Source organism: Pongo abelii, chromosome 8 (genome assembly GCF_028885655.2).
Source record: "Pongo abelii isolate AG06213 chromosome 8, NHGRI_mPonAbe1-v2.0_pri, whole genome shotgun sequence".
In the NCBI taxonomy this organism is placed as follows: Eukaryota; Metazoa; Chordata; class Mammalia; order Primates; family Hominidae; genus Pongo; species Pongo abelii.
Window position 1 is genome coordinate 81966661 of NC_071993.2, and position 26915 is coordinate 81993575.

At 33.8% G+C, this 26915-nt stretch overlaps 1 protein-coding gene across 2 annotated transcripts in view; it reads left to right on the top strand.

The window, feature by feature from the left end:
* RTKN2 (rhotekin 2) overlaps positions 1 to 26915 on the top strand; it is a 75634-nt gene that overhangs the window by 4758 nt on the left and 43961 nt on the right. The window contains exons 2-5 of one of the 2 annotated variants that reach the window (XM_002820911.6): positions 1461 to 1657; positions 18078 to 18136; positions 22584 to 22637; positions 24072 to 24189. In XM_002820911.6, coding sequence (XP_002820957.2) covers positions 1461 to 1657; positions 18078 to 18136; positions 22584 to 22637; positions 24072 to 24189 — 428 coding nt within the window. The remainder of the gene's footprint in view (positions 1 to 1460; positions 1658 to 18077; positions 18137 to 22583; positions 22638 to 24071; positions 24190 to 26915) is intronic. The other variant, XM_009245580.4, reaches the window with a different exon arrangement.

The window sequence follows — 26915 nt, forward strand, 5'->3', positions numbered from 1 at the left end:
GTAAATAGTACAGTTGATTGATTTGGATAGTCAAGTTAAATTATCTACTGCAGTTTGTCTTTTGGGGTAGTCTTCAAAAACTGTTAGCTCTCCTAACTTTCATCTTTTCTTTTTGAAAAGTTGTCTAGACCTTTTGTTATTAGATTTCATTTACATTTTTAAATTTACATTTTGATCCAATCAAAAGGTAAATTATAGTCTTTATTTTTTTTGCCATAGAAACTAGGGTGGTCACTTTATCTTTTAGAAATAGACATACCAGAAACATTACATGTTTGTGATATAATAAAGAGTACCTTTTATTTATAATTTTTATAAAGTCATTGTGAATTAAATCAGAACTGTACATTCAGTTTGTAGAATTTTAATGTTGCGTGTGAAACTTGTATGTAGAATCAGGCCATTAAAAGATAATTATATGGAATAAAAGACTTTCAGCAATAAAATACTTAGTAGCTTCATGGTGAACCCTAAAACTAAAATAAATGGTATATCCAGAATTGTATTCTAAAGCTCTGTTCCGGATAGCTAAGGCTTCTGACATTTTCAGTGTACAGTGCTTTCACTCTCTTGCTTCTGAGATTCTATTTACACTGCCTATTGTTACAAATAGCCTGTTTCCTCCCTGCTACTAAACTTTGGCTCCTTTACTCAGTATCTGCTTTTTCAGCATGTTTTTCTTGGTTAATTCACTGTCATCAACCACACTGCCATCTCTTAATACAATGTATATAACATATATGTGTGATATATTGTTCACATTAGTTATTGTATGTTTTCTAAGGCTGCTATAACAAATGACCAAGACTGAGTGGCTGAAAACAAGAGAAATTTATTCTCAAACTTATGGAGGCCAGACGTCTGAAATCAAGGAATTGGCAGGGTCATGCTCCTCTACAGGCCCTAGGAAAGAATTCTTTTCTTGCCTTTTCCAGCTTCTGATTATTGCCATCAATCCTTGGTATTTTTTTGGCTTATAGACATATTAGTCTCTGTCTTCACATGTCATTCTCTCTGCGTGTGACTGTGTCTTCATGGTACCTTTCTTTAAGGACACTAGTCATTAGATTTAGGACCCACTCTAATCCAGTATGTTCTCATTTTACCTAAACACATCTGCAAAACCCTGTATCCAAATAAGGCTACATTCTGAGGTTCTGGGTGGACATAAATTTTGGAGGGACGCTATTAAACTTTGTATAGTTATAAGAACACATAATGTTTCTCACCTTTGTTAATGTTCGTTTATTCAGTTTCTTTAGATTGTAAAGACTTCTAATGAAGCAAGAAGTTAAGAATTGCAAAGAGCATTTTAAAATAGCTATTTTTACGCTACATATATTAAAACTTTGTTGTTTTCTCAATATGGTATACAATTATGATATCTATTTTCCATCTACTATGGGTTAAGATGTAATTTTGGGTTTTTGCTATATTTTAAAGATGCATTTTTTTTTTAGGACTGCAACATTCAAGAAAAAATAGACTTAGAAATTCGAGTGCGAGAAGGAATATGGAAACTCCTTTCTCTGAGCACTCAGAAAGATCAAGTTTTACATGCAGTTAAGAATCTCATGGTGTGCAATGCTCGACTAATGGCCTATACATCGGAGCTACAGAAATTAGAAGAACAGATTGCAAATCAGACTGGAAGATGGTTAGTAACATAGTTTACCTGTGGCTTTTAATGTACTTAAATATGTAAATGTAAAACACAGTATAATTTAAGCTTAAGTACCAATGTCAAATCACCAAACTATTTTAAAAAACAAATACACTGAAGTAGCAGCTGACATCATAAACAGTTTGCTGACACAGCTCAGAGTGAACTTAGGCAGCAGCTTTTATTGGGCTGTTGTGTTCAATATGTAATTATAAAATGAAAATTATTCAGAAGCAATGACTGAGGGAGCATTTTAAGAAGAAAGTACCAGTATTGATAGAAATGTAAAGTAAGAAAATTAATTGCTTAGAAATATGCTAATAAAAATGTACTAGCTGTGAGACATGGAAACTCAAGTATAGAAATTGAGATGAGTGAGCAGCAAAATTATAAAGAGATAAAACCTTATGAATGGAAAGGAACTTAAAAATCTGCTAGCCCATCTCTTGATATGGTGAACATAAGTCCCAGAGAGGCAAAAAACCTCAAGGACATTCATGCAACAAGTGATGGAAGCTAATGAGAGTTAAGATTTGCAAAGTATTAATAACTTCTGGTCATGTGTTCTGTCATCTCCTGCTGTTCTTTTAGATTAGATCTATGATTTGTATATGAAATGTATATCCTACCTTTTTACAATGCCAAATCTTACTTGAGCCTAAGAATTGGTTCAATTTAGAGGCTGGATTTTGGTGTATTTTAAATAAAAACAGTCTTACATTCCCCTTTGTTCACAGCTCTGACACAAGGGAAGAGTTTCTTGTTAGACAATAGTGACTGTTGGGCTGAGCATAGCATCATTAAATTCTTGAAAAGTAAGTTAACACCAGTCAGAGTCTGAGATTTCTGTAAAAATAAAATTTTGATGAGGATGTAATGTAATAGAGACCTGGATACAAAGTAGCCAACCTTATTAGCTATATTGCCATGGGATAGCTTTTTTTTTTTTTTTTTTTAAAAAGACAGAGTCTCACTCTGTCACCCAGGCTGGAGTGCAGTGGTGCGATCTCAGCTCACTGCAACCTCTGCCTCCCGGGTTCAAGCGATTCTCCTGCCTCGGCCTCCCAAGTAACTGGGACTATAGGCGTGTGCCACCACACCCAGCTAATTTTTTTTTGTATTTGTATTTTTAGTAGAGATGGGGTTTCACCATGTTAGCCAGGATGGTTTCAATCTCCTGACCTCGTGATTTGGCCACCTCGGCCTCCCAGAGTACTGGGATTACAGGCGTGAGCCACTGTGCCCTGCCAGGATAGCTATTTTAATCTCCTTGTGCCTCAGTTCCTTCCTTACAGTGGGCATGATAATATTTACATTTTGAAAATTGAGATTTTATATATACAAAAACCTAATGTAATGCCTTTTACATACTTACTACTCAACAAATGTCAGTTTTCATTGTTATATGCCCCCAGCATTATACAATGAAATTGTTCCATTAGCATAATGTGGGAAAATGTTTTTCAGATAGAAATACATTGGTTTAAGTCAGTGCTTCTCAAAGTCGGTAACATGTAGCACTGAGAGTACATGATGCAAAGTCATAGAATAAATATGGCATGTCTTCTTAGAGCATGAATTTTTAAAATTAAGCGTGAGAAGTTTAGAACAGTGGAGTATTCGGAGGTTCTGCTTTCTTATTCCCGGGAATAGAGGATATATGTTCCCTCTCAGCCTTTTTATTAGGATATTTTGTCAAGAGGGGCAGTTTCAATGGAAAAGTTTGAGAAGCCCTGATTTTAGAAAGTATGGACTAACATTATATTTTGTCATCTATCACAATATCTGGAATATTATTTTTGGGACCATATCTGCCTCCATATTTAATGCTCTTTAAATATTAATAATGAGTTATGAATTGACTGTTTCTTAAATTTGGCAGTGTGGCTTTTCTGAAGTTGCTGATTTATAAAAACTGTTAAATAAGCCTAATGCCTGTTCAATTTATATAGCAGTGATGGGGAAAAATTAGGACCCATAACTGGAAATGTGTATGATTTTCAGTTTCTTTGCTAATTATCTGTGATAGATGAGAATATCTTTGTCACTATACACACACACACGCATATATTTGTTCATCATTCATGTAAAAACAGTGTTTCCCTTAATTATTGCTGAAATTAAAAAAAATCTTGTATATTCTGTATGTATTCTTTGTTTATAGCTTCATTTTGTATGTGAACATATAACCTGAGGTGACTGATCAGATGTAACTAGAAATTATAATTGCTTTGTTATTACACAAAAATGACTTGAAGATTAATGATTTAGTTCCTTGAAGAAAGTTATGTAAATTATGCAGATATTTACTGAATATCTACCACTTGCAGAACACTTATTAAGCACTGTGCTAGGGTGTCTATGTTAAAAGAACAGAATTTGTCAAAATATGACAATATTGTATATTCAGCAAATATTTGCCTTTAGAGACTCAGCAGTCTGTTCCTTAGTTTGATTAGTCCTTAAGGTGGAAAATGCTCAGTTTTATATTGCTGCCAGAGTTAAAACAAATAGCATTTTAATGAGAACACTAGTCTACCTTCTCTAAATTCTATGATAAGATGTCAAAAAATAAGTATAGACACTAAATCTAGACTTTTTCAAAGAAGAATCCAATAAGTGTGAAATGGTGGAATTGAGGAATATCTAATAGAACAATTGGGTTTGGATCTTCTAGATTGTGAAGGATGGATAGAGTCCAGGTAGGTGAGCAGGAGGAAGGCAGCATTCCAAGAAAAATTGCAAAATAGGCTGGGCGAAGTGGTTCACACCTGTAATCTCAACACTTTGGGAGGCCAAGGTGGTCAGATTGCTTGAGCTCAGGAGTTCAAGGTCAGCTTAGGCAACATGGCAAAAACCTGTCTCTACAAAAAAGACAAAAATTAGCCAGGCATGGTGGCATGTGCCTGTACTCCCAGCTACTCAAGAGACTGAGGCAGGAGGATTGCTCAAGCGTGGGATATCAAGGCTGGAGTGAGCTGTGATTGCACCACAGCACTCCAGCCAGCGCAAAAGAGTGAGATTCTGTCTCAAAAAGAAATAGCAAAATAAAAATTTACTTTGAAAAATAAATATGAATTATTCAGGAGCGGTGAAAAGATCTGTTGTGTTGAGTCTGAAGATCAAGGGAAAGATGAAGGAGGAAGCAAGATTCAAGAAAGTCCGGAATGCTACGAAGTTCTTTGGTATTAATTAACAGCCTTTCCAGGTGCCAGGCATTGTGTAAGATGTTCACAAATATCACATTAAAAATGGAGAAAGGTATTGTATTAGTTCATTTTCACACTGTTAATACAGACATACCCGAGACTGAGTAATTTATAAAGAAAAAGAGGTTTAATGCACTCATGGTTCCACAAGACTGGGGAGGCCTCATAATCGTGGCAGAAGGGGAAGGAGCAAAGTCATGTCTTACATGGCAGCAGGCAAGAGATCATGTGCAGGGGAACTGCCCTTTATAAAACCATCAGATCTTGTGAGACTTACTCACTATCATGAGAACAGCACAGGAAAAACCTGCCCCTATGATTCAGTTACCTCTTCATGGTCCCTCCCATGACACATGGGGATTATGGGAGCTGCAATTCAAGATTAGATTTGGGTGGGGAGACAGCCAAACCATATCAGATATAAACCTCTTTTAAAGGCTGTAACTCTTTAAGGATACACAGTGCCTTTGTGGCTAGGTCATGAATCCAGGTGGCTTAAAAACCCATGTCCTCCGTCTCCCACTCCATCCAAAAAAGAACCTGTACTTTTTTTTTACTATTGCTCCAAGCTGCCATGGTGGGCTATTACAGGGCTTTATATATATATTTGCTTACCCATGAAAATATCTTTTATGTTATATATACACATGTATATTTCTTCATCATTCATATAAAAACATTGTTTCTCTTAATTATCGAATTCTGGAATTTAAAAAATCTTGAATATTCTATATCCTGTTACCTTTTATCATTTTATTTTAAGCAAGGAAGAAGTATGATAAAAACAAGTATTTGGGGAAGGTTATTTGGCAGCAGGGTATTAAAAAGATGACAGTAAATAACTGAAATAACCAGTTTTTAGGGAAAATATTTAAGAATAGGGAGACATAGAAATGATCATATAAAGAAGTAATCTTTTATTAGAGAAATGAGGAAATCAAAACTGTGTGTGGATTTCTTTAGGGTTTTTCTAATAGATCTTCACTCAAAGTGCTCTTTGTACATAATCATTCTGCAAGAAGTTTTAAGTTATTTCTCTATCCAATGAAATTATTTAAAAAGTCAAATAATCTTACTTCATTCTAAAGCCTTTTAAAACTCGGGTTCAGGAAAGAATTAAGTCCTAATGTCCCAAGAAGTTCATTGTATGCATTGACTTAACTTCTGCATATAGAATAGTGCTACTTTTGTACCACCCTTGGAAGAATTCAATAAATGGTTACTCTGTGCTTTAGATGAGGCACCACAGTTGAGAAATCAGTAATATCATTTGTTGTTTTTTTAAAACCACACAATCCTGAGAATATTGGCAACTGGTTAAATGTTCTATTACCATACTGTTCCAATAATATAACAAAAACTTTGTTCTAAGTTGTGTTTGGGTATGAAATACCTAGTACACTGCCTGTTCTTTATGCTTGAACAAGCCAAAATACCGAGGCTTCTGTACAGTTCCCAATGGAGTCAGTATGTAAAAACCTTTCTGGATTGGGTAGGCAGTAGGTCGTTAGGATGAGGTGCATAGGTTGCTTACTGCCTCAATTTAGAGGTATCATGGCTTGGTTACAGCAGTCTGTTAACTTGCTGGACTTTTGACTAGTAAACTATCATCGTACCTTTTTTTCTGCATGCTGTGGCTGGATATGGCTACTTAAAAGATGGTTTATTTCAGTCTACTTTCAAAAAACAGCTATTGGTTTCCATTTACTGAAATAGGCATTCCAGAAGCCTTGTGGTCTGATCCCAAACTACTTGCACTCTTACCTTTCAATTTCTGCTTTACAAATTTATTGCAGCCAAATGCTTGATCGGTATCCTGAAAACAGTTATTGGATTTTCACATCTCCAGTGCGTTTGCTTACACTGAAGTGCCATATCTTCCATTCTCACTTGATAAAACCCACTTGTTCTGGGACACCATACCTGCCTCAAAGTTTCCTTGATAATTCTATTCAGAAAATAATTATTCCTTTATGTCCATGGTGAGGACCCCAAAAATGACTATTTACCTCCTTTTACTTCTAGTACCATCCAAATCATGAATACCTCACTATAACATACTAAATTCTAATAGAGCTATTTATAAGCAACATATCTTTTCATAAATTATAAGCTTTTGGAAACAGGGACAATGTCTGATTCTTACTTCTTATCAGTGAAATAGAAATGATATCACCATTAATTTCACAGGACTATTGTGAGAATTTGGTGCCTGGAGCTTAGAGGCAACTCATAGCTGAGGTAACTCTTGGTTCTCTCCGTCTTTCTACCTTATATCCCGCAGAACACCAACAGTGTTGTGTACTTAAGAATAATTTAATGTATGCTTCATAAATAAAGTTTTGTCTTTTATCCCCTTAATGTGTATGATGAGCAAATAAGGCTTAGAATTTAATAGGAGTTAATTATATACTAGTTACTTTTTTTTTTTTTATCACTTTTATGTTCTTAGGTTCTTACTGTCATTTGTTGGTCTAAGTGTCTGTTCATCATGTTCCAGATTGTCATTTATTCCCAACTATGTTTGCTTTTTAATCAACTTTTTATTATGAAATTTACATACATAAAAATTACAAGAATAATACAATCAACATCATGTATATTCTCCCCCTAGGTTGTCCAGTTAATAGCTTGCTATATATATTCACTTCATCTACTCTACCATTTTTTCTATACACACACACACACATACACAAATACACATACTAACATGTATATACATGCACACATTTTTCTTTTTTGTTGTTGAACCATTTAAAAATAAGTTGCAGACAACATGGCACACACACCACAATAATTTGGCATGGATCTTTTAAAAATAACATTCTTCTACATAATCAAAATATTATATACAAAATATTAGTAATTCCATAATAATAATCTAATATCCAGTCCATATTCAATTTTACTAAGTTGTCAGAAGAGAACTGTTTATCTTTTTTTTCCCCAAACCAGAATTCAGTCAAGACCTATGTAGTACATTTGGTTATATCTCCAGTTTCTTTTAATTACTCTGCCTATTTCTAAAATCCCCTTGTCATTTATACTTTGAAGAGCTTCAGCGAGGAATAGTGGCTCACGCCTGTAATCCCAACACTTCGGGAGGCTGACGTGGGAGGATGGCTGTAGCCCAGGAGTTCAAGACCAGCCTGGGCAACATAATAAGACCTCGTTTCTGCAAAAAAATACAGAAAGATTTAGCCAGGTGTGATGGTGTGTGCCTGTGATCTCAGCTACACAAGAGGCTGAGGCAGGAGGATCACTTGCATCCAGAAGCTTGAGATTACAGTGAGCGACAATCATGCCACTGCACTCCAGCCTGGGCGTCAGAGCAAGACCCTGTCTCAAAAAAAAAAAAAAGAGTCTAGATTTTAAAAATATAGCCTTTAAAATATCCTGCATTCTGCATTTGCCTGGTTGTTTCCTTGAAGTATCGTTGAACCTTTTCTCATATTCTGTGTTTTTGCCATAGATGGACATTGAGTCTAAAGGCTTTATCAGACTCAAGTTAAACATTTTTTTCTAGGTGAGGCTGGGGACCATTACATGCTCCCAATTGATGCAATATGATATCTGGTCTTACCACCAGGTAATGCTGAGTTTGAACCCTTGCTTTAGATGGCAGTTGCCAGCTTTCTTCTTCAAGATAAAATGGTTTTCCCTTTGGAGTTCATAAGTAATCTGTGGGATGTTGGAACTGGGTGACTATTCTGTTACCCAATGAGCTTTAACTTAATGGCTTTATCATCCATTTATGATTCTTTCCTAAATCAATTATATTTATAATTGGGTTTGTAAAACTGTGATTATCTAATTCTAGTATTCCTTCTACACTTATTGGCTGATATTCTTCTATAAAGAAGGACATTCCTCTCTTTAGTCTCTCCATTCCTGGATTTTTATTCAATGTTTTATTATCATTTATAGTCACTAATAATCTCTTGCTTCCTGACACAAAAGGACAATCCATTCTTGCTTTATATTTTCCCTGCCCCATGCCTAGAGTCAGCCATTTCTCTGACACCTGGCTCCCTTTACCGGTGAATCGTATTTTGAATGCAAAACCTGGGCACTAGGTATGCTCATGGTTCCTGGGATATCACTGCTTCTAGGCTTTTTCAGTGGACATAGTGATGAAAGAGATGAAAAAATCATGAGTTTGTATCAATATGTATAGGTTTTTGATTACAGTACCAATATTATTACTGACAGTAAACCTACTTAGGCAAGTTCAAGATTTCGTTACAATTCTTTTCTAACATACAGAAATTATGAAAATTTTCCAACATACAGAAAAGTTGAAAGAATTATACAGTGAATACTCATATACCTACCACTAAGGTTCTACAATTAATATTTGTTTTATCCCTCTGTCCGGTCCATTTTATTTTATTTTTATTTTTTAATTTTTTAAGAGACAGGGTCTCACTGTGTCTACCAGGCTAGAGTGCAGTGACACAATGATAGCTTGCTATAGCCTCAAACTTCTGGGTTCAAGTGATCTTCCTGCCTCAGCCTCCCAAGTACCTAGGACTACAGGTTCATGCCAACACACCCAGCTAATTTATTTATTTTTTGTCTCTCAGCTTGCTTATTTATTTATTTTGTAGAAACAGCATCTTGCTATGTTGCCCAGGCTGATCTTGAACTCCTGGCCTCAAGCAATCCTCCCACCTCAGCCTCCCAAAGCACTGGGATTACAGGCATGAGCCACCATGTTCAGCCTAATCTATTTTATTTCTTTATGACACAATTTAAAATAAGTTCTTTGCAGTTCTTTGTGTGTGTATATGTATATATACACATATATGTACATCCCTGTGGATATAGGGTAGAGAGTATTCAAAAATTACTTGAAATGATTGTATTACTTTGTTCTCACAATGCTATAAAGGACCACCTGAGATTAGGTAATTTAAGAAGAAAAGAGGTTTAATTGATTCACAGTTCTGCAGGCTATACAGGAAGCATGGCTTGGAGGCCTGAGGAAACTTACAGTCATGGCAAAAGGGTGAAGGGGAAGCAAGCACTTCCTTCACATGGTGACAGGAGAGTGAGCAAACTAATGAGGAAATGCTACATACTTTTAAACAACCAGATCTCATGAGAACTCACTATCACGAGAATAGCCAGGGGGAAATCCGCCCCCATGATCCAATCACCTCCCACCAGGTCTCTCCCCCAGCACTGGGGATTACAATTCAACATGAGATTTGGGTGGGACACAGAGCCAAACCATATCAATGAACTTTTTCTTATGGTCTTGTTATTAAATCATAAACAGACTTATTTGTTTCTGTTTGCTTTTTTTCTCTTTGAATTAATTACATTTTTTGGATAGATAGTGTTTCCGTGTGCTCCTTCCCAGTTTCCAATTAGTAGCTCTTGCCACGGTTCCCGCCCCAAGAATCAGCCACTATTCTGACTTTTTTTTCCACTGTAGGTTAATTTTGCCTGTTCTGGAACTTAGTATAAATAGAACTATACAGTGGAGGTTTCTTTCTTTCAGCATAATGCTTTTGAGATTCATCATGTATCAGTTATTTTTTTTTCCAGTGTATCACTTTTTCCAGTGTTGATTCTTTTCAAATTTCTGTATAGTTTTGGTCACTTGCCAGTCACTTCAAGTAGATGTTTTTAAAATAGTTTTTCTATATTTTTTATTGTTTTCTGTGGGAAGATTTCTCCAGCATGAGCTACTCTGCCATTACCAAAAGAGGAATTTTAATTGATTAAAATTGCATTTTAATCAAATAAATTTTTATTTTTTCTACTTTATGGAACATCTTGAGGTTTCCTTTATGACTTAATATGGTCTATTTTCATGACTGTCACATTGGCTTTTGAAGTTACATTTCTTTTTATAAGGGTGTAAAGTTAGCCAAAGGAGTTTGAAAGATCTGTGTTAATGACTGTGTTAGGTTTTCTGTAACCTTTCTTATTTTTTGACCCATTGAACTGTCTTGTACTGAAACAGATAGGTTAAGATTTTTTATTATTAAGGCTTAATTGTCTTCATCCTTGTATCTTCTGTACATTGTGCTTTAGGAAGATGCTCTGTAACATTTGGTACATTCCGTACTTGTGATATATTCATTGTTAGTTGCAGCCTTTTGCATTATAAAGTGTCCTTCTGTTGTTGTCTCAGGTAATGTTTTTGAACCCGAATTTTGCCTGGTAACAAAATCACATCCTCTGTTTTCTTATTTGTATTTGTTTCATATATCTTTGTCCATCTCCTTATTTTTAGCCTTTCTGACTCACCTTTGAAGACTTGTTGCTTGTATGCATCCTAGAGTTGGGTTTTATATTACGAGCCAATCTGGAAATCCTTTTAATGGGAAAATTAAGACATTTTACATTTACTGATATAACTGATATATCTGGTTTCAGCCACTGTAATATTCTTTTATATTATGTTAACTGTGTGTATTATTAGTCTTTTACTATGTGGTCTGTTTTCTTAAATTTTGGAAGCATTTTATAAGTCATAGTAGTTACTATAATTTTATGTAAAAAAAACTTTACGTACTGATAACTATATAATGCCCTTAGTTCTTATAAGTTTTTTAATGTATTTCTCTTAGTTCCATGAGCCAACTAAACCGCTTCTTAAGTTACCCAGCCTTAGGTATTCCTTTATAGCAATGCAAGAATGGCCTAACTCAGGCTTCTGCTATGTTGACTTTTTGCTTTTAGTAATATCATTTTTTTCCAGCTACTATCTATGTCAAGATCAATGAGCTTATTGTATTTCCCCTACTCCAGTTTTTTTTTCAAGTTGTGTTATTTCTACTTTGGTGGAATGGATAATATTTACATAATAATCTTATAGTCATATCTTCACCTTTGTTTTAGTCTTTGATATGCAATTAAATAGGTATAATTTTCACTTCTTGTTCTTCCGTTGTACTTTCCAAAATCATCTCTTTTGGAAGAAGTTCATCAGCTAGAAGATTCTTCCACGTGAGTACTGTTTTCTTCACTTTCTTGCATGTTTAAAGTGTTTTTCCTTAGTGTTTCTACTTTTAGGGTGACTTTGCTAGTTATAAATTCCTTAGCCAACACATTCTTTCCTTGAGTTTTGTGAAGACTTTGCTCCATTGTTGTATTGTTATTGAGAAATCTAATCTTTCATTTTCTTTCCTTTGTAAATGAGTTTGACTTTTTGCCTGGAGACTGAAAGTACTTTTCTTTATCTTAAAGTCTGATTATTTTACTGGAATGTGTGTAAGGCTGACCATTTGGCACATTTTGGGGCTCTTTTGATATGTAGATTGTTCTTTTTTATTTTCAGAACGTCTTTCTGAATTATACAAAAATATTATTTCTATCTCATTATTTTGTTTTTCCTATTTAAGAATTCTGATTACATATATCTTGGATCTTCTTTGCCTGTCCTCTATGTCTATCACTTTCTGATCTTTTTTAATACCTTGTATCATTTTTGTTCTTTTGGTTCTTTTCATTCCCATTTACTGTGTCCCTTTGTGTACTTTTGCTTCTATATATTTATCATTGGACACCTTATATTTTAATGTTCATTTCAGAAATGATTTTATTTTTCCAGTTTCTCTCCTTGTTCTTTCCTCTCATTCTCTCCTCTCTTTGCATATCTGCTTATTGTTTATTCTTTACTAGTCTCAAATTTTGGATTTTAGATTCCTGGTTTCTTTCATATTTGCAATAATTTGTATAAATGCACTTAATTCATTTTGGAGTATTGTGTTACGGTTTTTGTTACTTTATATTTTTTGGAGGTGGAGTTGGTAGAGGATTTTAATCAAATGAAGAGTTTTGATTATCTACTTTTATTTATAGTAGCTTTCTATGGGTAATTGGAGTCCATTTTTGTCCCTAGTGAAATATGTAGGATTTTTCTGAGCCAAGTGATTAGGAGTCAGGTGGGAGGTTACTAGAAGGGATCACAGGACCCCTTATCCTTGAGGGGGTATGTTCCATCATCCCTCCTGGATTCCTGAAACCATAGATAATACTAAGCCCTATGTACACTATGTTTTTTCCTATACATACACCCCTATGATAAAGTTTAATTTGTAAATTAGGCACAGTAAGAGATGAACAATAACTAATAATAAAATAGAACAATTATAACAATATACTGTAATAAAAGCTATGCAAATGTGTTCTCTCTTTCAAAATATTTACCCTTTTTGTGATGATGTGAGATGATAAATTGCTTTTGTGATGAGTTTAAATGAGATGAATGTCATAGGTATTGTGGTATAGCATTAGGCTACTATGGACCTTGAGCACAAGCACTGTGATACCTTGAGAGTTAGTCTGATAATCTAGATGGCAGCTAAGTGACTAATGAGCCGGTGATGTGTACAGTATGGATACACTGGACAAAGGGATGATTCACATCCCATAGGGCAGTGTGAGGTTTCGTTACACTACTCAGAATGGTGTGCAGTTTAAAACTTATGAATTGTTAGGCCAGGCACAGTGGCTCATGACTATAATCCCAGCCCTTTGGGAGGCCGAGGTGGGTGGATCACTTGAACCCAGGAATTCGAGATCAGCTTGGGCAACATCGTAAAACACTGTCTCTACCAAATAACATAAACATTAGCTGGGCGTGGTGGCGTGTGCCTGTAGTCCCAGCTACTCAGGAAGCTGAGGTGGCAGGATTGCTTCAACCCGGGAGGCAGAGGTTGCGGTGAGCCGAGATCATGCCACTGCACTTCAGCCTGGGCAACAGAGTGAGACCCTTCCTCAAAAATAAATAAAAATAATAAAACTTATGAATTATTTATTTCTGGAATTTTTCATTTAATATTTTCAGACTGCAGTTTACTCTGGATAACTGAAACTATGGAAAGCAAAACCATGGCTAAGAAGAGAATACTGTATTTGATTTCTTAGTTCAAGAATGTTTTTTATTATTGGAACTGTGAAGCGTAGTTTCCTTAATAAATGATGTCTTTTGGGATGCTGGTTGGTTAATTTTCTGTTCTTTGATACTAATGTTTGAAACTAGTGTTTCTTGGGATATTAAACTTCATCTACTTTCTTCCTTCTTTTTCTTCATAGCCAAGGCTCCAAAGGACACCTCACTCATTCTTGTGTTTCTCACAGGACTTAACTTTTGAATCAAAGGACTTTTGGAGCCCTTTCTTTTACCTCTCCTGGAACCAGTGCTCTGGTATCCACTAGGTCTTAGACCCATTCACACTTCTTCTAGGGGAAATCCCAAGTTGATATTGCTTGTGTTTTGCAATGCCCACCTCACTCTTATATGCAAGGCTTCTACAAGCTGGTTTTGACGGTTTCAGATGTTAGTTTCCCCATTTACTGTAAATTAAAATTCATAGAAGTCTCTGTTTTCTAGCTATGCTGTTGGTGTGGACTATAGGTCATTTTATTTGCTTTCCTTGTTGATCTGAAGGCTTTTGTAGAATGTGTGAAAGCAATCTGATTTAGATGGCTACTACTGTTTTACAGGAACTGGTAAGTCATTCTCTGATCACTTTAACAAATGGTTTAGTGCCTCTTCTATGTGAGCCCCAACCTAAATACTGAGGCCAAAAATATAAATACTCAGAAAGTAATCCTTGCATTTGTGTAACATTTTGAAGAATGACATAGGATACATTTAAAATATTAATTCATTTAGTAGCTCTGTGAGATAGTGAATCTTTTCCCCATTTTACAGATAAAGATGCTGAGGTTAAAAGATTAATAGCAGCCCACTTATGTAATTAGTTAATAATGAGTAAAATCCAATTCTAAGACTTTAGAATCCCTATCTACTGTCTGCTCCATCAAAATGACCGTATCCTTACTTCATTTCATTTAACAGTCCCTAAACATTCATTGAGTTCTTTAGAATGTACTGAACTGAATACCAGGCACTGGTGATAGAGCACTGAACAAAGTAGACACCCCACCCCCACCCCCACACACAAAAAAGTGCACACGGAGCTTATATTTCAGCAATATCCTCCATCTGTGCCCTTCCCACTGCCCCCACCACCCCCCAACCCCGCAACCCCTGCTCAACCCAGTTCATTCTTCTTGACTTACTTCTGAAATGCTTTATTTGGCTTTGTAAAAACAATACTAATCAGTGTCATTTATAGCACTGAATTATGTGTGTCATTCAACATAATTGTGATTTTTAATATTGCCAAAATAATTTTGTGAGTTTTGTATGATTATGATCCTACTCTCTCATCCCCAGTTTTTTTGTTCATTGCTCAGGTACTATATCTCAAAAAAGAAAACATATAGGTTGGAAGTGAAAATTGTGTACTCTTAGTTCTATAATAAAACTTGTATTTAAATACATTACTGATTTTATTTTTAAGATATTTATGAAGCTATAAATTTTATGCCATAGTTTTAGGATGGGTTAAAATTTCATGCTAAATGTTTCTGAGTGTTTTAATTTTTACTTATTTGTATGAGAGGTAAAGGATTTTATAACCTGCTTTCAAATAATAGACTCCCATTTAGAATTATTTTAGTACTTCGTTAAGAAAATGTAAAATGCTTTCATCATTGGGCTATTTCTCATTATAACTTGTTAATTTGGGCAAAGAAATGCTCTTTTAAATTCCCACTTGGAACAATATAAGGTAGGATAATCTGTATTTACTCAGTCAATTTTAATACAAATTTTTGAGCAACAATGTGGCAGATTGGCACCCTCTTTTGGTCATTTTATTTACCTACAGGCAGAAATATAAGTAATAAAAATTAAGTTTGTCTTTTATATGTTTATCTCTATCTTTTAAATTAGCATTTTCAAATCTCAACCAAAATAATGCCCTAGACTGGGTTCATATGGATAAGGTCGACTATTATCTACCTGTGCTTTGTTTTGGTAATTTTGTGGTTATTTGCTATTTCCTCAGGCTGGCTCTCTAATTCTAGCATTCAGAATTAGATTTAATATTGCAGATTTTTAAACAAGTATTTATATTAAGCAAACTATTAGCTACAGTAGCACCTTATTAGACAGATAGTGTTTAACAATTTCATTGTCAATTTGGATTAATTAGAAAAACATCACATTTTAGTACCCTAAATAGCAGTTTTGTTATTTGAATTGAAAGTAATTCAAGCTTCAGAAAATTGAGGCTGAATTACTTCAGTTTTTCTCCTCTCATTTTTTAAAAGACAGACTTAATTCTCTAAGATTATATGGTTAATTGAATTTATACTATAGTTTGACAATATTTGTGTATAATAAGTTTCCTCACCAGTCCTGGAAATGCCTATGCAAATAATTTATAATTGCAGGGGAGAAAGCTATACTCTGCCAGGTAGTTGAGTAGTTTGGAAGGGGGAAATTTTTCTTGGTAAATATTCAGCAAGTTTGCTTTTGGTAGTTCTAGTATTTCAGAATTTCATTCGCCTGCCAAAGCCTCAAATTTAATCCAATTTAATAATACCTAATGGATCTCAACTTTAGCATAATCTATGACCTATTCCATAATACTTAAGTTACTCACTATATTTGAGCTTCCTTGTACTTTTTCACTGAAATAAGTATTTTAAGAATTTATATTATGCATTGCTCATATAGGCATTTTTAGAAATATTACTTTCAAATGCTAACCAATTATGTTTGTATTGTATTTCTTGTACAAGTTTGAAGAAACTGAGATTTGTGTTTGATTTCTAGTGGGCCTTTCAGTATATTATTTCACTAAAATAGATAATAAACTGTTCAATTGAACTGTTGAATTGAACTTTTTACTCTGGGAGGAAGTAATAAGTAAGATAATCTTCTCCGACATTACAAACTAATATAAAATGTTGAACTTCACTCTTTTTAAAATGTATGATTCAACGAAACTTTATTTTGAAATAAACAATGAGTATTTGTATGTTTCACTGAGTGAATTCCCTAGTTTTAATACCAGATATGGCCATAAAGTAATTAGGTAGAATTCTGAGACTATATGGCTTTAAATATACTGCATTATTTTAGTCATACGTAATGTATAATTCTATAAATACTATGTAAATATCTCATATAAACCTACGAACTTTACATCAGTAAATTATTTTAGCTCATTCGAAATATACGTCACCTATATATTTATGAGTTTAATCCAGTAAAGGGGCAAAAAAGTAGGATGATATATTTGTTTTCAAATTTGAATGCATTATAATGAATATATTGGCAGTCTTTTTAACAGACCTACTGAAAGCAGTGTGTTGCTGTCATCCTCTTCCGAAAATTGCTTAGATAACGTCCCATTTCAAACTCCCATCCAGTCTTTCTCCAGAAGCCTTCTTAGAATCAAACAATATCCAAATGGAAAATTTCCATCTTATCACTTATTTGAAGTAACAAATTAAATTAGCTGGTAGTTAATTAGCTGACCAAATTAAATAGGAATGAAAAATACAAAGAATACTCTTAGAATGTAATGGAATGGTAAATGGAATGCTAATCTCTAAATGCAGTTTATTGGGAAAATAGGATATTAGGGAAATAGTCAAAGATTGGATTGTTTCTATCTATTTTTAAAGTTTTCATGGTAATAAAATATTCTAACTTCAGATTTGGAAGTGTCTTATATCCCCAGAATTTCCTTTGAATCATAATATTTTTCTCTCTAAATTTTATTCTGTCTACAGAGCTACTCTGTTTCTCATCTTGGTTTGTTAATTTATTGTTTTAACATACACTTAGTTCTTTGGAATCTTGGGGAAATTAAATATGATATTAAATATGATTATACAGCAGAGGGTACTTTTTTGGATATTTATTAGATTCTATAAGGATAAGATACTCCTGGACAGTCAATTGCATGATTGGGAAGTTCATTAACTTTTTCAGGCCACTGTATCTGGTAAGTTAGAAATGTAATTTATGAAATTGTGATCTAAGGTATTATACTTGTGGGGACATGGACAAATATTGTACATCTTGTTTACAGATACAAATGATCACAAAAGTCTTTCATTGTAAAGTAACCAGTATACAGTCATCAAGGAATATAAAGTTTATATGAAAAATCAGGGAGTGGCCCCAAATATTTCTTTTAACTTGCTGTTGACTAAACATCTTAAAGTTTGAGTCAAATAGTTTACATTAACTGGAAGTCATTATTATTCATGGATATGCATTTGCTTTTAATATTTCGACATTTGTGAAACACTGTTAAAACAATTGCTTATTAGAAAAGATCTTTTTTCCATAAGTTTTTTTGTTTTGACAGTGATGTGAAATTTGAAAGTAAAGAACGAACAGCATGTAAAGGAAAGATTGCCATATCAGGTATGCTATAAATGAATCTTTTATATTGCTGAATAAATTCTATAACGTAACTATATGGTGGATTTTGTTTTATGTCCTGTCTCCATTCTCTTCATTTTGTTTTTCATACCTCTATCAGAATATTTGTTCTAAAACACTGTTTTCAGCATTATATGCTACATTGATATAGAACTTTAGAGTTTAAGAAAATTGTTTCATACATTACATACTCTACAGTTTTCTCCCTAGTGCAGCCTTGTAAAATAGGTAGAGTAATTGTTATTTTCTACAGACTCAGAGGCTAAGTGACTGAGCTGGGCCAAACCCAAGTCTTTTGACTCTGTTCCTTTCCTGCTCAGAAGCTATAATAATGTTTTTAATGTTTTGTCTAGGTCAGAAGTTCCATGAGGTTTTGGTACCATGTTTATTTTGGTCATCACTTTATACCCAGAAGCTAGCGTGGTGCTTGGCTCATAGTAATTGCTCAGTGACTCTTGGATGGATGGCTGCTCTTCATTGCCTGTAGTGTAAAGACCAAACATTTTTCTCCAGTCTTCCATTTTGACCCAATTTTTTTTCTAGTCATATCTTCTATTACTCCTAAACATAAGCTGTCTGCTTTAGCAGACATTTCTCTCCTTGTCCTGGCAACATAACCCATGCTTCTGACACCCAATTAGCTTGTGAAATAACTACATTCTCTTAAATATCTGTTTGTTTATCTATATATAATGTAATCTCTGTTACCGTTCCAGCTAGAAAGGATGTTTCCTTTCTCTGAATTCCTAATGCAGTTAGGAGACCCTTCACCACTAGATGGCACTTATGCTGTGCAGTCTCAGTTTCTCCAAAGTGTTCAGGAAGCTAAAGACAATGGCTTGGAGATGCCACAGATTGAAATGAATACATGGCTGACTCGTGTGTACACTAGTCAGATAACGCACTTTTACAAATATTTTCTCATCAGTACATTTTTGAAACACAGTATATACCTCCATTGCTCCTTAAGTAATCACTAGGTTATTGGTTAAAAGTCTTCTACTAGAGAGCCTGCTGCTACATTTGAGGCACTGTCACCTAAGGAACTGTTTCTAGTAATATTTTTCTGGATAAACAAAATTATCACACAGGACAGTAGACCTACGTTTTACAAAGTACATAAATGGCCAAAATCTGAAGAATTGCATTCAGCTAAGCAAAATATTCTTCAGAAAATAACTGGAATATGTAAAAATTTGTTGCTTGTTTTATAGTTCTTTATATTTGTTTTTATCTTCATAATACAAAACAACATGTTTTATCCTTGTATCCTTTTGCTATCAAACATGTACTTTTATGTGGTATTGTTCATTATGTGCAATACATTTTTTGTGAATAAATTACTATAGATCTTTGAGATTTTATAAAAACTAAACATATCCTTCATTTCTTGCTTCTAATATAGTGTCACTCAGTATATAAATGACATATGTTAAGTTGCTGTTAAACACTCAAATGCCGTGATAGTGAACATCTATTGTCATTTCATAACAGTTTATTGATTGTAGCAATTCATAATATTAGAAATAACTGTACATTTAGAAGGAGGCTCTTAAGTAAAAGTATTTAAAATAAAATAAAAAACTCTTTCCTGCCCACAATTACTCAAGTGTAAAAATTGAACTTATTTCTGCATGTGTTTCTTCTTTCCAAAAGATAATTTTAAATTAAGGAACGGAAACTCTGAGAAAATCGGATACTTACGTAATCTTTTCATCTTTTCCTAGACTTAATTATATCTTGTATGTGTTTGTAAAAACAAAATAAAAAATGAATTCACCTTTATAAATCCATTTTCTCTTGATATTGGGATGAAAATGTGACCTTTGTTTTGGTAAAGATGAATATTTGCAACAAAGTTTCATAATGTTTTGAGATTACATTGATAGCCAGAAAATACCTGGGTTTTCTGTTTCCAGCTACACCACTCCCTGGCCAGGTCTTTATGAAACTAAATCACAAATTTACTCTTATTATTTCTGCTGAACACCAAATATTTACCATATGTAAATGTAGTATTTACCGTAATTATATTGTGGTAATTAGCTTAGTCACCGACTACTAATTTAATGAATAAACCAAATCAGTTCACCAAGTACCTTAGTTTTCACTATTGAAAATGATAAACAGACTTCTGGGACTTGATAGCATCAAGTCAGCTGTCTTATTATGACTCTCCCAGTTTACCATTAAAATGTCAATGAAGACATAAAACAAGACAAAGGTTAGAGTACTGTAAACTGAAACTGAGCCATTTGCAAGAATCTGGAAGGAAGTTCTATCATTGGAAGCTGAATTCAGAAATAGAGTTGATGGGTTACAAATCCATTGCTATCTGAAGAGCACAAGACTACCTGGAAAATCGGTATCCAACTTCTCCTCTTGTGGAGCTGATATCTACCCTCCTCTTTTAGGCATGGGATAGAAGAAGGCTGACCCACAGGTTGTGGGTGTACAGCAAAGGAAGTCAGGATCCATGTCCCTCCCATGATAGTGTAAATAGTTAATGCTCTGTTAATACTAACAGAGCAAGAACAGCTGTGAATAAGTACAGTTGTGAAATGAAATGAGTCAGCAGCTGTGGTCAAGCAAGAAGAAGTGGACTTTTTGGCAGGATACCAGCCAAGTCATAATTACAAAACAATAAAGCATTCTCATAAAAAGCAAAAACAAAATTACAATGTCTGTTATGCCAATATAATTTAACAATTTTAGAAATTCTAGCTAAAATAATAAGAATAAAAGATGAAACTATTGAAAAGAAATAGATTAATTGAATACTGTTTGAAGATAATAGATTGTAGGCCCGGCACAGTGGCTGACGCCTGTAATCCCAGCACGTTGGGAGGCCAAAGCAGGCAGATCACTTGAGGTCAGGAGTTTGAGACCAACCTGGCCTACATGGTGAACCCCTCGTCTCTACTGAAAATCCCAAAATTAGCCAGGTGTGGTGGTGCATGCCTGTAATCCCAGGTACTCCAGAGGCTGAGGCAGGAGAATCACTTGAACCCCGGGGGCAGGGGTGGTAGGGGAGGGTGGAGGTTGCAGTGAGTAGAGATCGCACGATTGCACTCCAGCCTGGGTGATAGAGCAAGACTCTGTCTCAAAAAAAAAAAGGATAATAGATTGTAGACTTACAAAACTTAAGAGAATTTACTGCAACACTATTTGAATAAATAAAGAATTCAGTAAAAGTGGCTGGGTTCAAGATAAATATACAAAAAGTGGTAGTTTATCTTAAAATCAACAATAACTAATTAGAAAATATAATAGCAAAAAAGATACCCTTTACAAGAAAACCTCCAAAAACCAAAAATATTAATTATTCAAGAATAACCTTAATAAAAATGTAAAGACCAATTATTATGCTGTTCTGTATAAAAACAGAATATTATAAAGTTATCAGTTCCCAAATTAATTTGGATAATGGAATACTAATAAAACACTTGGGAAAGGAGGATTTTGACAAAATTTGTTCTAAAATTTATATAAAGACATTAGCAAGTAAGATTAAGGTGTTTTCAGAAAAGAAATATATCTAACAAATTAGTAAGTATATTATAAAGGTACAATAGTTAACAATAGTATAGTGTTGCCAGGCATGGTGGCTCATGCCTGTAATCCCAGCACTTGGGGAGGCCAAGGAGGGCAGATTGCTTGAGCCCAGAAGTTGAAGAACAGCCTGGCAAACATAGTGAACTCTGTCTCTACAAAAAAAAAAAAGAAAAAAAAGTATAATTAGGCAGCCGGGTGCAGTGGCTCACACCTGTAATCCCAGCACTTTGGGAGGCCTAGGCAGGCGGATCATGAGGTCAGGAGATCAAGACCATCCTGGCTAACACGGTAAAACCCCATCTCTACTAAAAATAGAAAAAAATAAGCCGGGAGTGGTGGCACATGCCTATAGTCCCAGCTACTTGGGAGGCTGAGGCTGGAGAATCGCTTGAACCCAGGAGGCGGAGGTTGCAGTGAGCTGAGATCGTGCCACTGCACTCCAGCCTGGGCAACAGAGCGAGACCCTGTCAAAAAAAAAAAAAAAAGAAAAATAGTATGGTGTTGGTATTTAGCTAGACAGTAAATTAATAAATGATTCAAATTTATAAAAGTATAGCCAAGGAACAGACATTTACTCAGAATGGCATATATGATAAAGATGTCATAATTAATCAGTAAGGAAGAAACAGATATATATGGAGTTAGAACAGTTATTTTTGTAAGAAGAATATATTTTTACCCCACAAAAATTTCACAGATCAACTTTTTAAAAGTACAAACTATAAACAATGTGTAGAAAATGTGCTGTTAAATAATAACACTTTATTTTAGCTATAGTAGTCAGAATTATTATGGAATGCAGAGGTTCAGGTCACTGTAAAGAATAAAACTTACCAAAATTATTACTTGTCATTTCTTTTTCCCTTCTTTATAGATATTCGAATACCACTAATGTGGAAAGACTCTGATCACTTCAGCAATAGAGAACGTATGTATGATTTTAATTTGTAATTGAAATGTTTTCTTTAGTATGTAGTGTATCTGATTATTGAGAAAAAGGACTGCTTCCTTGCTGAAATAAATTGATGTCATTTGAAAGAATAAGCAGCATCTTGAACTGTTTTCTGATTTTTAATATAAATATGTTGCAGTCACTTGACACTAATTAATATAGTGCATATGTAGTGTACTTTTAGTTGTTGATAGGAACCAGTGCTAGAACAGTGCGGGTTCACAGTGGGAATGGGGGAAGGGAAATATGGAACAAAAGCAAATGTTTAGCGAATAAAGGTAAAGCCAACATTTCTTGTATTTGACCAGAATCTGGAAGATTTTTCTGCCTTATTTCATTACTTCAGGTTATTTAACAGGATGAAATAAGGAAAGATTTTTAGCTTGATCTGATTTTTTTTCCTTCAATATTTTATGGTTTTATATAGTCTTTATAAATCCATGTATTGCTTAGGTCATGGAAATTAACCTCGAATGACTTCTAGCTGTTAGAGGCAAAGCAGGAAAGATATGATAATACTTTATCTTTTTTGTCTATTGTGATAGCTTTGTTCCTTGTACTTTAAAAACTGAATCATATTAAGCATAATTAGTTTTATATGAAGAATTTAAAATCAGGTTAGTGTTTATTATTCAATTAGGAAATATAATTTACTTTACAAAGGAATACATGTGGGAATTAAGTAAAGCTTTCTGATTACTAAAGAGAGTAAGTTTTTCTGAAGAGCAACATTTTCTCAATAATGAGGATTTAGCCTTTTAATCACCTAATACTTTTTAAAACATCACCAAATTAAAAGGCCCAGCAGCTATGTTTTTTGTGTTCTCATGTCTATTTTATTGTTTTTTTTTTTTTTCTTGTGGTTTCCTCCCTTGCTGTTAGTTTGGTGGAAAATATTTTGCTGTCGTTAATGTGCCTACTCTTAACCTCTTCTAATAAAAAACATCTTTTTCTTAAATAGACTTGGAAACCAAAATGACAGAGGTAGTAGCAGTGCGTGTGTTCACGCGCACACGCCCGCGCATGTGTGTATATAAAGTTTACTATTAATTAAAGCTTAAGAAGTTTAATAGGAATTAAATTTATGAGTTAGGTGGTTTCTTTAGGCTGCTGAGAGGCCTGTATATTTAACTTTATTTTTTGCTTCCTTGTTTAATTGTTGTGTTCTAGTTGAGTAAGATATTCCTATATACTGGCAGAACACTGTAAGACTTAAGGGTTACAGTATACAATGTATGAAAAGAATCTATTAATAATATTTAAGTCACTGTAAGACTTAAGGGTTACAGTATACAATGTATGAAAACAATCTATTAATAATATTTAAGCTAATATTTGTTTTCAAGTAGATTTTAACATAATGATTTATTACATGGATTGTTGCTTAATATGTTGTTATTTTTCCTCCAGGATCACAACGCTATGCCATTTTTTGTTTATTCAAAATGGGAGCTAATGTGTTTGATACTGATGTGGTGAATGTGGATAAAACAATCACAGATATATGTTTTGAAAATGTAACCATATTGTAAGTATTTTTTAATCTTCGGAGAATAAAAATAATCTAAAATTCTTCTTTTTTAAAAGGAAGTTCTTATTATTGGTTCTTTGGATTCTTTTTATGTTTAAATGTTTAAGTGATCTTTAAATGTTTAATATCATTTTAAAAATTACTTTGTTCAGAAGAAGTCCGTTTCTCTATCTGCAGTTTTCTGATGTGAAATAAAAATGGAAATCTTGTAATTACTATTAGCAGTAAATGTTTGACTTATTAGATATGACCCATTTTTTAAATTGTTAATAAATATAGTTCAGTTATTAACTAAGCTATGCATACAACAGAATAGAATATCCTGTAATGTTACTTGATATAGAGAGAATTTAAGCATAAAACAGGATTTTTATCTGATGTAGGATGTTTGGTTGCAGAAATACTAAAATAGTATAGCAACTTTATTTACAAGATAGTCCTGAAATACATGCTATAGGAAGAGCACTTTGAAATTTTGGGGTGTTCTTTTTCTTATGGTGCACTTCTTTCATGTACTTCAAAACAATAAAAAAAAATGGGTGATCCTCAGGGCTGTTTTTATTGTCCCTGCTCTTTTACAGGCTCATTTTATTGTGGTCATAATACAGAATAAGAAAGAACTCCTTGTGTAGCCATAGAAGTCATTTTTAACTAACATAGTTTTTCCTGCCCTCCTTCAAAGGTTCTATGTGCCTAAATCAGTGTGGAATTTGTATTTTAGACTTTTAAAGACACGATATTTAGATCTAAATGTTAATAGCTACTAACTATTAATATAAAAATCCATGTGCATGGTTTTTGCCATTTTCAGCTGTGGAGCTAGACAGGTGAGATTTCAGATGCCTAGTTTTGCCACTCACATAACATTAAAAAAACCAGTAGCAAACCATATTTTGTGGCTTCTGGTCCAGTGTCTCATAGTAATAGTATAGCCTGGAAAAATAAAATGCATTGTTCTGAGTTATAAGTAGTAATTCAGGCCTTCTTACAAGCTGTATTGAACCAAAGGAATTTATTTAGGATCCAAAACATATCCCCAAATGCTTATATAATTGAGGCTAAAAAAATTACTTTTTTCTTAATTATCTGAATACATTTATTTCCATTATCAACTATTGCTAGTGAATTTTTTTTTCTGCCAAAATTACCAGTTAATGGGCCCTTTTCTTCACATCATTTTGCTATTGTTTGTTTTGATCATGAAGACAAAAATCAGACTTTTTTCCAGGGAAAGAACAATGGAAGTTACTGAGGAAGACAACACATGATTTATAGTTTTTTGAGAATTCTGTAAATATTTTAAATTGTACTAAAAATAACTGCTGACAAATGTTCTAAATGTTGAAAAATGTGCTTTTTGTTATGATTGTTTTTAATAAGTATTCAATATTTATGAATCTCTGGTTTTTCTCTAAATATTGACATTTGTTAGTCATTACCAGGAATACTGTATGTTTAAAAGTTGCCAAATAATAAACTATAAAAATAGCTGGAAGTTATTCCTGGGATTTATTCAAACTATAGATTGGCCATTTATATCTTTAAAAGTCTCTGCTCCATTTTTTATATCTCTGAAACTGATGGATCTTCCATCTGCAAGTAACATCTGCTGCTGATGGACCTCTTTTGCAGTCTTAAGTATATTTTATTGTTAGTAACACCACCACAGTCTTTAATGCTAAAGGTAGTTCAAAGGTAGTTCGTTGTGTCTGAAAAAGGGTAAAGCCAATCTTAACATTTGCTAAAATTGGAGAATTTTGCATATTTATTTAATAAATATATATCTAGTACCTTCTACATTCCAGGCACAATACTAGATTAAGAACACAAAGATCAGCCAGACAGCACCCATTCTCAAGGAGTTCATGCTTTGAAGTACATTTTCCCCCTAATAACCATATAGTAAAATGTTATTTATAGTTATTAGGTACAAAAGTGGGGGAGGGTCAGGGGACACAGTGACGAGGGCACTATAAGTGACTATAAAGAAGAAATGAAAATGAAAGATTCAGCAGATTTTTTTTGGAAGAACAGTCATTTCAGAAAATTATACATATAAATACCTTAAAAATGTATTAAAGGAATGACAAGGAGAAATAGTATTGGCAACAAAATGACCAGGGTATTTTATGCTTTCTTTAACATGCCTATGTATATATTGGTTAAATTGAGTTAAGATTGCCCTAGTTTTGAAGCTGATATCTCTGAAAGTTGAAGTAACTCTCTCAGGCCATTTAGATGCTAAATAAACACTGAGAGATTCTGTCTCATTAACATGTATTAACATAAACTTATCCTAAATTCTTATTTTTTTCCCCATAAACCTTGCACTTAATGAGAAGATTTTGCAGTCTTCTCTTGGCTCCCCTGCAGTCTTTTATTTATTTTAAAAAGAAATTTTATTGTGTATATTTGAGGTTTATAACACGATGTTACAGGATACATATAAATAGTAAAATGTTACTATAATCAAACAGATTAACATCTGTCATCTCACAGTTACTTTTTGTGACAAAAGCAGCTAAAATCTATTTAACAAAAATCTCTAACACAATTTTATTAACATTTGCTTCATGTTTTTACAGTACATTATATCTCTAAACTTATTCATCCTACATATCTGCTATTTTGTGTCGTTTGACCTATATCTCCCCATTTCCTCTCCCCCAATCCTTGCCCATGGTAACCACTCTTTTTTTCTCTATTTCTATGGTTTTGAGCTC